The sequence below is a fragment of the Rhipicephalus sanguineus genome, chromosome 8, assembly GCF_013339695.2.
Source record: "Rhipicephalus sanguineus isolate Rsan-2018 chromosome 8, BIME_Rsan_1.4, whole genome shotgun sequence".
Classification (NCBI taxonomy): domain Eukaryota; kingdom Metazoa; phylum Arthropoda; class Arachnida; order Ixodida; family Ixodidae; genus Rhipicephalus; species Rhipicephalus sanguineus.
In genome coordinates this window covers 167,586,778-167,600,360 of record NC_051183.1, presented here as the reverse complement: position 1 = coordinate 167,600,360, position 13,583 = coordinate 167,586,778, and the positions used below count along the sequence as shown (strand labels likewise).

The 13,583-nt window shown below is 48.4% G+C and overlaps 1 protein-coding gene across 2 annotated transcripts in view; it reads right to left on the bottom strand.

Annotated features, from left to right (window-relative positions):
- LOC119402466 (putative phospholipase B-like 2) overlaps positions 1-12,873 on the bottom strand; it is a 333,446-nt gene extending 320,573 nt beyond the window's left edge. For both annotated transcript variants that reach the window (XM_049418655.1, XM_049418654.1), the window contains exons 1-3: positions 12,648-12,873; positions 6,465-6,715; positions 846-948 (exon numbers count right to left, since the gene is read on the bottom strand). In XM_049418655.1, the coding sequence (XP_049274612.1) occupies positions 846-922 (77 nt within the window). In that variant the 5' untranslated portion in view covers positions 923-948; positions 6,465-6,715; positions 12,648-12,873. The remainder of the gene's footprint in view (positions 1-845; positions 949-6,464; positions 6,716-12,647) is intronic.
- Between the last annotated feature and the right edge of the window lie 710 nt (positions 12,874-13,583).

Sequence of the window (13,583 nt, the reverse complement as noted above, 5' to 3'; positions counted from 1 at the left end):
ACATATCTCTAGCGTCATTCCGTAAGGTTTCGCGCAATGTGAAAAACTGCGACACAATCACCTTCCTGCGCATGCTTCGCATAACATCGATTCCCACGGTACGTGGGATCTGCCGAATTTTTTTTTTCTGGTGAAACCCGATCACATGAAAATAAGTAAATAAGGGCGCGTGGCAGTATCACTGATGTTTTTCAATTAAACTCATGCAGTTGATGGCCAGGAGTCCCTCCCCCCTCCTTCTCGCCCTATCCCCTTAGCGCTCGTTGTGTCCGCTCTTTTTCGTCTGTCCTTGTTTTTGGCGCTTTGAAGTTGTTCCAAAAAAAAAAAAAAAACTAAAATTAAAAGCTGCCTTTAGGTATATGGCTTCCGCAGAACTTACTTACTCCCGTGATTCGAAATGTCAATTCACTCAGCGTCTTTCAGCAATATTCTAACCAAGTGGATAGCTCATCGTCAAGAAAAAAAAAGCGATGTTTTCGAGAAGAACTGCCGTCTGAGAAACAACAATTATGTCGTGGTCGGACGTTTACGCTAGTGTGCAATCAGCAATAGCACTTTTGCCTTTTACTTCGTCGTGTTTGCTGATGCTTACAAGGAATGCTGTTGTTTCCTCTTGCTCGTAAGAAACTTAGATTATTGCGTGTGTATAGTGTTTTTTCACCTTTATATTAGGCTAATTATTTTAGATTACCGAAAAAATTGCATGCATGACTTCTGAGAATATGTGCACTTACGGCGATTATAACACTTATGTGTAGCTTTCGATTAGTTAGAAAAAACATGCCTTGCCAATCGTACTGGGCGAGCCATCGCTCTCCATGTGAAAAAAGAGGAGAACGACTTACACGAGCCTCTCGAAGTCGGTGGGTATCTCGTACGGGTCGTAGCGGATAGTTGTTGCTCCGGTCAAGCCCCGCTGCATGCCCGAAATCTGCAGGACGGCCAGCTCTACCTGGAGAGATGACCTACTAACTGTGGCATTATTAAGAGGCACCAGAGGAGGAGAATAAAATAGGGCAAAGCTTTGCCTTAAAGAAATAAGCACATTGTTCCATGTGAAGCATTCATTCATCATCGGTGTCATCAAAGAGTCAATCGGAAATGTGTTAACAGTCGACGATGTGGGTGCGCTTTGAAGACGCGGACAGGGAAGAACGGGACACACACTGCCACTTCCCTGTACGCGTCTTCAAAGCGCACCCACATCATCGACATGCAGAACCAACTAGCCCAATTAGGTGCGCTGTATTAACAGCGCATACGAGATTAGAAAATGGGACAAGACAAGCACAGGCAAACAACGCAGACTCTCAACCATATTTAATTCAGCGAAAAGAGAGCATGCATGCAAGGCGACGGATAGGGAACAATGCAGGAAAAGGAAAGCACACGACTCATCTGACACGTGTCAGTCATACAATCACACCTTCGTTAGAGCTCTACAAGCTAACAAAATTCATAATTCTGAAGCGCATTGGAGGGTGCGTTAACACACATGTCACCTAGTTTATTTACCACTCCTGCTTCGATAATTTCACGAGTTAACGGTACTGCCATCCGCTCATCCGCTGAAGCCTGCTTCGTCTGACGTTTTTTCGGGCTGTTTTCATTCATCATGAATTACCAACGCGCCCAATAGTCTATTCTTTCATGGCATTAAATACGAGCCCATCAGACCGCGTCTTCCTGAGAGCCCTCATCTCGGCTTTAAAAGGCTCTCGTTCGCTGACCTGTAATATTTTCTTTTCGGTGGCACGAGCACCGCGTGACACTCGTTGCAATCTTCCAGACCACTTGCCTAACGCCGGTGCGAGTTGTCCGATGACCCTGCTAAAAATACAGAAAATAAAAATGGACGGAATAGGTTAAGCTAAGAGATGTATGCGACAGAGCGGGCACTAAGGTGTGTCTTAAGTTATAATTGGAGTCTCGTAATTAGTAGAAATTTTTATAAAACGCATGTACCAGCCGGAATTGTTGTGCCACCTAGCGGAGCAGATCTCAACTACGAACTTCTTTCTATGTGGCTAGCAACACAAGGTTCCCTTAAGGAATTCACCTGAGTGGACATCGATGTATGTCGTGACTCAATATACGTTAAAGGTCTGCGAAAATTTGGTGTGCTGGCGTCGCATCCTCCCCGCCGCTCTCTCCCCGTCTCCCTACCGTTGCGCCAGTTGGGCGCCGACTTACACAGCTTTCGCCTCACGTACATGCATCACACGACACGGCTCGATTAAAGCTCCCTTACTCCGGTGTTCGCCAGATGCAACTCTTGCCACGTAACTAGCTCCGCTGTTGGTTCCAGCCTTGCACCACTAGTGCAACCTGCGCAGATTTTTCAACTCCTGTTTACAGTGTATCAGAATTATTTTCAAAGCTTGGGAGCATGAGAGGACCGCACCACATAAGGAATCATAATTTTCGTCAATGTGGCGATGCTTCGATATACACTGCCAGCAATATTCAAGCGAACTGCGCAATTCCGCCGCCCATCCCTGTTGTTTATCTAGGGAAACGTTTCTGAATAAAGCTTATTTGCGAGTAGCGCCTGTCCTGTGCATCTGTGTTCATTGTCCTATTCGAATACGCGCTATCCAGTGTTGAAGAATATAAGCACTACATATCAGCTTACTGCGTTCGGTGTACGCCGCATAGCTAGGAGTGGCTGGTAGGGCTCCATTTGTTGCGCTGAATATTTCGAATCCGGAGGCTTCTTTGTTTGCTAAGGCACGTTTCCGGGCTAGTTGGTTGGGATTCATAATTCGTATGGCGTAGCGCACCACGACAAGGACAGAGAAGAGGGACGCACACACACCGCTCTAACCTGCAACTAATGCCCGAAGGTCGCGGGATCGAATCCCGGCCGCGGCGGCTGCATTTTCGATGGAGGCGAAAATGTTTGAGGCCCGTGTACTTAGATTTAGGTGCCCGTTAAAGAACCCCTGGTGGTCGAAATTTCCGGAGCCCTCCACTACGGCGTCTCTCATAATCATATCGTGGTTTTGGAACGTTAAACTTCAGATATTATTATTAACCTGCAACTAATGGTTTTATTTGCGATCACACATGCCTTTTATACAATAACAGTGAATCGATAAAACCGAGAGAACAACATGTAAAGATACAGCACAAAGCCTGCACGTGTCATCACTAATCACAACAATCTGCACCCGCCAACGTCAAAGCAAAGATTCCAGATACATCTTTTCTTTAGCTTACAGGGCCAAAGAAGGCACACTCACACATTTTTCTTTCCTTTTGCCGATTTCGTAGGCTTCAATTATTTCCCGCGTGGTTCTGCCGCGGGCCCTACCGAGAATAGGTGTACTTGGAAACATTGGGGCGCAACCACACCTCTGACAGTGAATTCCTGAATGACCAGATACAGCTTTTTCTACATTGTACTGGTGTTCCCTAAGTCTTTGGTTCACACACCTTCCAGTCTGGACTATGTATACGCGTTCACATGTCAAAGGGATACAATACACAACTCCTCGACTGCAATTGACAAAATTTTCCCGGTGCTTCATCACGCAATTCCGCTTCCCGCTACTCTCTGCATTTACCTTTCTGCACATCCCTTTGTAATCTCGGGAGCAGTAAAAACCACGTTCGCACAGGCCTTCCTCGCTATCCTTCGCAAATTATGCGAAATGGCGTGCATGTAGGGCACTACAGCAACCTTGGCTGCCTTAGTAGCGGCTGTCAGGTCCCCGGCGTTTGCCCTTCCGTTCCTGCTCACATTTCCGGCGACGGCGGTCAACAGGCGCGTGGGATAATCAGAATCAGTTAGACGTTTAGCCTGGGCCCACAAGCTTGCATCAAGCTTGTGGTGACACGACTTGTTTGGAAGCTTAAGCGATCGGACTCCTTTAGAACTACCGTTTCAGCAACCAAGCGCGCAGCAAAAACCAATTGACGCAATTATTTCACACGCAAATGCCAATATCAGTCAGATATACAAGTCCTGCGCGCGTTGCTTAGAGGTGGCGTAAACATGGCGGCTCGTCTACGCCCCTCCGGGCGGCGCTTCTGTGGCCGGAGAATGAGAATACGTCACGAAAAGTGGGCGGCGCTGGGGTGGTGCATGGACAACGGCAAGATGAAAAAATCACCAAACTCCCCCGAAGGGTATATATCCATCTGCGTCAGCCCGCGTGCGAGGCCTGCCGTCGACAGAGCCGACCGTCGATTGCTTTTCGAGCAAAGAGGAAACGCCTTGCTCGTCTTTCGTAAGCAGCATGAAGGGAGGCTATGGGAGCGGAAGCAGGCTGCGTCGCTCGAAGGGCGCTGTCCCTGGCGCGCGCGCTATCTCGACACGAATTAGGAGGCGGCTCGTGAACTTGCTGTGCTCTCAACGCTTACGTCGCGTATAGAGAAGTGACTGCATGAAAAGCGCTTCGTTCCGTGGAGTGGCCGTATTCCCTTAAACCAGCGTTTTGTTGATTAGCGAGATCGGCTCCAAAGAAGTTAGCTGCTAGCCTTGCTTCGTATAACATTACAATTTGTTGCTATCGCATTCATTGCTCCGTCCTCATGCGAAACTGTGATTTTTTTTTGTTTTCTTATCTCGGCAATTATGGTGCCCTAATCACCACCAGCAGGAAAGGGTCATCCCCTTTCCTGTTTCTTCTTTCCAGATGGCAATTACCACCAGCGACACCATGGGACATGACGTCAACAGCTAACGCACTTAAAATTAGCACGCCAAGGATGACAAGGCTCCTTTTGACAAAGACAGGTCCGCCTATCGAAATGTCGGCGAGCCTCTTTGAGGCACCTTCTCCTGTTCATCAGACCTATCTACCAAGTACACAAGCAGCATTACTGCTGAAACATTTAATGTTGAGAAGCAGGGGCGATAAACTGGATTCTTGTTGCAATTTGCCTCAGGTTATCCCTTGATCATAAGAGAATCGCTGCGTGTACCCGTGGCTATAGCGTAGTGGCTATCGCGCTGCTTTGTTAATTTAGCGGTCACGGTGCCGACCTTGCCATCACTTCGTCATCATGAAATGCTAAACCACAGGCCCAAGTTCACTCCAATGAAATGCTAGGACACTCGCGTGCTTGGACTTATGTGCACGTTTAAAAACGCCAGGTGTTCAAATTTAATAGGGGCCCTTTTTTAACGGTGTGATCAGCTCAACGCTCCACCAAGTAAAAGGCCACAATTTAATTCAGGGAAGGAGAGTTTTGAACGGTACAACGCGCACTGCTTTGCGAATCACGGGCACCAGCTGAAATGATTCCGTATGAGAAAAGGTGTGAAACCGCATCCGTGCACTTCTAGCGACATAATAACTGGGTGGGAGCCCAGTCAAGCGTCTCTACGGTGGCTTTTTACAGCGAAAGCTGCTATGAGACCACAACAAGGGCCGTTTTTGGCGCTGTAGTTATCCGCCGCCGCCGCTGGCGTCCGTAACCACTATCGCTCGAAAGAAGAAAAAAAAGAAACATTTCCAGGATGGAACGAGGTTCGAACCTGGGCCTCAGCCCAGTATCGTACCTCAGAGCCATGCCGGTGCTTCAAACTGCTCTGCAAAAATACCCTATACTGGGTTCATGTCGGGAAGGAACCACATTAACATATGTAATGTAACGTGGTAGAAGAGTAAAATAACAAAGCGTCACACAACGCGAATTCTGTAACCAGGCGTCACACAATGCGAATTGCGCAACGAGTGAGCTGTTGAATGCTTCCAACCCATTACAAAGGCCTCTGTCATAATTCTTCATCGTCATTAGCCACAGCATCAACACAGTACGCATAATGCCTTACAGGTGTTTAGCAGGTACCACGGTTCTGCGCAGAATGAAGAAAAATTGGGTAGTGGCTGCTTCTTCACAAAAATTATGATTAATAGCGTAGTGGGTTCCTCACAAGTGCACTTCTGTTGGTTGCCAAGGAAGCCCATGAGGCCCCCATGATCCATTTCCTCACGGTCGCAATAGAGTTAATTCCCCCTCTCTGTCTTTTTCTCACGTTAGCGTATGTTATGAAGCGTGGTGGGAGAGTGATATAACGACCGGGCGTCACACAATGCGAATTACGTAACAAGTGGGTCATTTAAAGCTTCCAACCTATTAAAAAAGGCTCAGTCATAATTCTTCATCGTAATCAGCCGTCGCATCAAGAAACTGCACATAATGCCTTACAGATGGTACCTCGCTTCTCCGCAGAATGACGAGTAATGGCATGGTGGCTGCTTCCGAACTTCACATAAATTATGATTTGTGGCGTAGTGGGTACGTTGCTAGTGTAGTTGTATTAGTAGCCACAAGCGAGTTTATAACGGGGTCTAGAAATGCCGCTCTTCAAGCTTTCGCTGTGACTGTGCTGCGCTTTTCGCGCAGGCCTGGCGTTTTTATCCCCTCCTCGTGTTGTATAACCAGTATAACTTTGAAATAGTCTTGCATTGAAATGTAGCGATCATTCGCAGGAAGAATGCGTGGGAGACATGCCTGATGCCAGAAAGGGTCCTTGTAGCCGTATTGGACGGCGTTCTCGAGCAGCGACTGCAAGTTGGCCTTGTAGAAAGTAAACAGTCGGGTGCAGAACGTCGGATCAGGGTCGCAATAGTGGGCATACATGTTGGCATAATGCTGGTCAGTCATGAGGCTGGTGGCCGAGCCCTCGGCGTAGCCTGCCGCGAACGCCTGCTGAGAGTCCTTGTAGCGGCCGTCCGTCTTCACGAACACTGAGGCCCACCTGGTGGGGATCGCAGAAGACATTAACAAAGAAAAGGGGTGTTCTAATCTAAGATGCTTTCTGAGAACAACGAAGTCAAGTTAGATAAATGGAAATTCTCTTACGACGGGTACATGCTTGTACGCTTGTCGCACACTTGTCGCGTGAACCAAATTCATTACATTCGCTGTGACAGGAGCACCGACAAGATATTTACTTTGTGCTAATTTTTCATGATCAGGCAGCTATTGATTGTGTAACCAAATGACAATGTCCTAATCCATGTCATGGCAATATAATGTGGTGGATTCAAATCGTATTCACAATAAAAACATCGTTATTCTTTATCACACATCGTTCGTTGGCGAGGGCTCCTTCCTACGTAACAAAAAATCAGTCAGGGGCAAGGCGCGTTCATGTGACTATGTTCGTACGCAAGGTCAGTGCAGTGGTAGAAACCGCATTATAATGGCCTCGCTGAAAGTTTATACGGTAGTGGTGCAGCCGTCTGAACATGTGCTACAGTCATAATAATTATTGCAGTTTTAAGGCGAAAGCCTTTAATGTCTCATACTCGCGGCGTCCGTCCGTCCGTCCGTGCCCTGGAACGGTGCCAGCTGTGGCCTCTCTTCCCACACTCTCAGCAATCACATGATGGCACAGCGGAGCATGGCAACACTTTCACGTTGCTCCTTCAAGCGCGCGTTGCGCAACTGTTGCGCAACGCGGTGGCGGCGTCCGTTGGCGGTGTCCGTCCGTCAACGCGCAACAGTTGCACGTTGCTCCTTCTAACGCGCGTTGCGCAACTGTTGCGCAACGCGGCGGCGGCGTCCAGCGGCGGCGTCAGTCCGTGCCCCCACGCACTCTCTCAGCAATCACGTGATGGCACAGCGGCACATCGACTCGTTGCAGCAATCGAGTTAGTCGGATGGCTCTCAAGCGGCAAGCGGTTAGGCAAGCGGTTCGGAGAAGCGCCCCAAGAATGTGGATTCCCTCGATACCATGGCGTAGTCAGTCGAATAGCTACAGGCTTTCGACGAACACACTTTGGATTTTACAAAGTGTCTTTTAATTTTACGTGCCAAAGCTGCGATATTGTCACGTGGTCGTGTCGATAAATAAGGCGGCAGTCAGACTGTTAAAGACGAAGGCCTTTACTGGGCGGTAGAGCCCAGGAAATGAAAAGTAATGAGTACTACCAGCACTACACACTGTACTCTAATAGCGGCGATCACATTCGTCGGCCGTCGGTGAGCTGATTGGCGGTGGAACACGTCATCTTTTACAGCGAAAGCTGTTATGAGATCATTTCACCGGCCGTTTTTGGCGCCGTAGTCGTCCGCCGCCGCCGCCGCCGGTGTCCGTAAGCACTATCGCTCGAAATAAGAAAGCCCCGCCACGGTGGTCTAGTGGTTATGGCGCTCGACTGCTGACCCGAAGGTCGCGGGATCGAATCCCGGCCGCGGCGGCTGCATTTTCGATGGAGGCGAAAATGTCTGAGGCCCGTGTACTTAGATTTAGGTGCACGTTAAAGAACCCCAGGTGGTCGAAATTTCCGGAGCCCTCCACTACGGCGTCTCTCATAATCATCTCGTGGTTTTGGGACGTTAAACCCCAGATATTATTATTCGATACAAGAAAAAAATTCCAGGATGGAACGTGGTTCGAACCTGGGCCCCCTGCGTGGGAGCCCAGTATTCAACCTCTGATCCATGCCGGTGCTTGAAACTGCTTTGCAAAAAGGTCCTATACAGGCTTCATGTCGGGAAGGAACCACATTAGCATATGCAGTATAGCGTGGTAGAAGAGTAAAATAAGCACCAAGCGTCGCACAACGCGAATTCTGTAACAAGACATCACACAATGCGAATTGCGCAACGGGTAGGTTGTTGAATGCTTCCAACACATTACAAAGGGCTCTGCCATAATTCTTCATCGTCATCAGGCACAGCATCAACAAAGTGCGCATAATGTCTTACATGCGTTTAGCAGGTACGACGGCTCTCCGTAGAATGACGAAAAATGGCAGAGTGCCTGCTGCCCTACTCCTCAAAAATTACAATGATTTATAGCGTAGTGGGTTCCTCGCAAGTGCACTTGTATTGGTGGCCAAGGAAGCCCATAAGCGCATGATCCATTTCCTCGGGGTCTCAGTAAAGTTCTTCGCCCCCCCCCCCCATCTCTCTCCCACGTCAATGTATGTTATACAGCATGACGTACGGGAGAGGGAAATGGCGATCGGGCGTCACCCAATGAAAATTGCATAACTGGTGGGCCGTTTAAAGCTTCCAACCCATTACAAAGGGCTGAGCCATAATTCTTCATCGTCATCAGTCGTCGCGTGAGAAAAGAGTGAGAAAGAAAAGGTGGTGTAATTTTATAAACTTTCGCATAATTCTAAAAATGTTGGGCAACGGTCTTGCATCAAAGCTATGTTCACGGCGCCAAACAAGCTTTTAAATATGTGCAAGACGAACTCTCCTACAAGGAAACGGAAGCTTGTGCACACTGCGAGACACGGAAATGCATACGTCTCTTGCATAAGTGGCGTTCCGCACGTCAGTGGTACGATGTACACTACTTCTTTCGCTCACCTTGAGCTTTTAGATAGAAGCCACAGCAGATCAGCGCCTGAACTCTGAGAGGCGGGTCACATAAAGAAAAAAAAATATGGTTTAACACGAAAGCGAAACGTGTCCACGCCGAAGTAGTTTTTCTATTGGTGTTTGGCAGCTACAGCACAGCTTGATGCGGACGCAGCCACGTTGACGCCTGGCGGCACATCGCCATCTCGACGACCAACATGATTAAACATGATTAAACCTTTGTGGTAGCTGTAGTAGTCTACAAACACCTGCACACAGCCTATGGTGAATCCCGCGCAAAGGTGGCTTCGGCATGCACATATTAAGCACTAGTCGATATGCACGCATTCCAAATGTCGTCATTTGAGTAGAGAAATGCCAAGGTGTGTGCTTCCTAGTAATAGGGTAACCTACGCCTTTGCTCGCGCATACACTACCGCACAGCGCTTCAGGAACGCGAGAGGCAGACTTCGTAGCTCGAGCCGTGAACGCGAGAAGGCATTCCGCTTGCTGCAGGCGTGTCTCTCGCTGCACCAAAGCACCCACTTGCACGACATTAGACCATCGATGTCGTTGCTTTTGTGCGGCGCTTATTACAGCAGTTTTATTTGTGTGTGACGTTGAACTCGAAGCAGTAAATGGCGGAGAAACACCGTTAGTACACTTGGAAGCGTCCATACGCTGGCGAGGAGGCGTCACACGCTGACCCGAATGGCGAATCACGTAACTGCGTCGTCACCAAATATTATCACCGTCGACGTCGCATAAAGGACTTGCTACAATATCGCAGAGAAAGCCTCCGCCGCGCAGAGACTACCAAAACGCTCGCTGTCGGCGCTTGTTAGTGTCATGGGCCGCGTGATTAGTGTCCTGGTCCCCGTGATTCACTCCGCCAACGCGCCGTTGCTAGTGTTGCTCAGGCCGTTCCATTCGCACGGGGAGAGCGTAATCAGAGAAAGTGGTGTGACAGCCAGACGAGCGTCGGTGAATGAACGCTCAGCTTGGGCTAAGGTCGCCATTCGGAATGTTAGAGTTTACAGAAAGATCACACCACGGCCGGGCTAGAAACGCGACGGGAAAAGCGACGCTCGTCATTTCTCCCCTCCGTGATTTCGTATGGTTCGAGCGGGGAAAGCGGTGTGACAGTCAGGCTAGCGTCGCAAAACTATTTATTCCTTATATGTATGGATAGTATGAGCAAGGCTTGGGCTAAAGCTGGCACCTTACGGTGTGTTAAGGCGTTGACAAAATTACACTTCTTTTGGAAACGTGTCAAATAGGACGGCCATGGCAGCGGTACAACGGCGCGTTGCCGGAGCTAATCGCGGAGGCATGCATTACTCCACTCTGCCGTTCCAAGAAGGCGACATCACCCCGCGAATCGCGAGCACTGGGAGAGGAAAGTGCGAGAGATAAAAGGCGCGTTCGTGAAGCCTCTTGCATGTGTGACCACGGGGAAGTTGGTGGAGCGCCCGCCATCTATTGTCGTGGACCGAGATGTCGTGGGTTGGACGCGCGTTTACGGAACATTTTTCTTTTTTTCTTTGCCTTGTGATGATGTGCATTTTGCTGACGTATTTACGTGACGGAAATATGCCGTGAAACTTTTGGTGGACCCTGGTGTAAAACACTTTCATGTTAAAAGGAACTGATTGTGCTAGCGACACGTCCATCTCCTTTCATAAAAGCGAGGTAAGGTTTTTTGATGCAACGTATCTCTGCAACCTGACAAGTGTTCTTGTCTAAATATGCGCCCTGTTCATCTGCACATCACTATGCTATATAACTCATTGCAACCCATGGTAGTAAATCAGCTTTTGGTAGCGCTTGTCCTGTCTGCTCTCATGAGTTCGTCTTTTAAGGACGGAGCTCTTTAAGCTGTTCGTTGCGCCGGGTAGTGCGAACAGTAATTATCATCATGAAGTTCATCTCGTTCTTCGCTCCCAAAACACGTGCCTCGATTTCTCCGGCGTGGCCTGTAATAACCCTGATGGGTGAGAGGAGAGAACGAGTACAGAGAGAGAGAGAGAACAGAGAGACAGAAAGATATGAAGAAAGAAAAAATCGTGCGAAAAATATTTCTGATGAGGCAGCCTGATTCGAACCCGCGTACCCACGATTTGAAGGCGAGTGTCCTAACCACTCGGCTACCCAGCCACGCTGGCGGAGCATGGCATAGACTTATTAGTTATAGTACAGCAAGATGGCGGGAAAGAGAAGGGTGAGGAGGAATCAAAGAAGGAGGGGAGAGAGTAGATAAAAGCACAGAGAGAAAGAAAGGGAAAAAAGACTTAAATAGACAGTAAGATAGACACAGATAAAAGAGAGCGAAAGAGATAGAAAGAAAAAGGAAGCGATAAATATACAGAGAGAAATAAAGAAGGTCAAAGAAAGAGTGAGAAAAACAAAGAACGACATAGAGGCAGAAAGAAAAGAAAAGAAATAAACAGCGACAAAATAGACATAGAATAAACAGAGGTATGAAATAAAGAGAAAGAAAGAAACAGAAAAATGAAGAGAAACAAAAAGGCCGCCCAGCTCCGCACTCCCTTCAAGATTGGCACCACTAGTGCGAAGCATCACGTAATAACTAGTCACGTGACAAAAATCACGTAACATCTAGTCACGTGACTGAAACCACGTAACGTCCAGTCTTGTGACAAAAACCACGTAACACTCAGGTGACTAAAATCCCGTAACACCAAGTAGCTAGCCACGTGACTAGTATCGTGTAACATCATATAACTACTCGTGTGGCTAAAAATCACGCAACATTTTGTCACGCGACTAAAATTCCAACACATCGCGTAATGCTAGTCAAGTGACACATCCCCGCCTTAAACGACGTAACAGCTAGCCACGTGACATGTTCCCACCAAAAATCACGTAACAGCTAGTCACGTGACATGTCTAGCCAAGTCTAGACATACTTAGTACTACTAGCAAAACTTGGCAATACTGAGCAAAACTTAGCTAGGTGGAACACTAGCTCAGCTGATGGTTCCAGCTTTGCGCCTAGTGCAAGCTGCGCATTTTTTTAGCGTAAAATAAAGATGCTCTCAAGTATTCACCAACTCCCCCAGTAACACGTTCTTATTGAGGAAGAGGCACACTTTATTCCTTGAGGAATTATTTTCTGTCAAAATAAATGGCTGCCCAATATCTATGCCGCCGTGAGCGGTGGTATTCAGCTAAACCACTCGGTTGGTTGGTACCATGGTGACGCATGGCAACTCGTGAAACGTGTAGCTGCGCGCCCTTTGTCTGTATAGGAACGCGATGCACTGTCTATATGACGCGCACTGACACGTTGTAACGCGCACGTGAGGTGGTGCTTTACCTTCGGCCAAGCACACCCTGGGACTTACCCGAAGTCTAGTCGGCTGTCACTGAATGCGCATACGGCGATTATGTCCTTGGCGCTCGAGTCATTGTGGGCGACCAGCTTATTCTCGCGCACGTCCAGCGACACTGCCACTAGTCGCTGTTGACCAGTCCCGCTCACCAGTTGCGCCACAGTGAGCGCACAGGAGAGTCGCAGCGCCACGATCGCCTTCATAGTGGCAACCTTGAGGTCGATGTCGACTGCGTACCTGCGCGACAATTCAAATACGTGAAGGGAATACGGCTATGTACACACCCACGCATTAGTTACTGGTGATTTCATATATTCTGTAATATGGTAGGACGCGTAACAATATCAGGGACTAGATCGGAAAGAGCGCACTTTGTGAACCATTGTTCATTCAAAGTAGACGCGATGACTTTTCATGGGAGTAGCGTCACTAGACTTCTTCGACCGTTTCTATCGTGGTTATAGCCTTGTTACCCATTTTCTGATAAAATTAGGAGTCCGTCTCCTATACACCTAGTGCGCGCCGACGGATTCGCCATAGGCGGCGACCTCGGTCATTACTCTCGGGAAAGCAAGCAGACGGCCGCCGTGGTTACCTACGTCGTTGTACGTGTGTTCCGGCGTTGTTCACGTTTCCGTGGTGAAATAAACAACGTTCGTCGTATGGGTGGTCACCGAAATTTCAAGGGATGTCGAATAGCAATTGCTGGGGGGTGGGGTGCTTACACACCTACAAAAACTCGCCCGCCACACGGTTTTACTCACTTACCGCAAGGTCTCCTGAGCAAGAGCGACGGAAGCAATGGATCGCCGCCGTTTTTTTTTTTTTTTTTTTATGCGAGTTAATGCGTCGCTTACTGTTCTCATGATTTCGTTCTGCCATATTGGTGCTCGTTGGATGCACTCGATGATGTTGACAATGGTAGGCGACCAAAGTTATCGCAGCCTG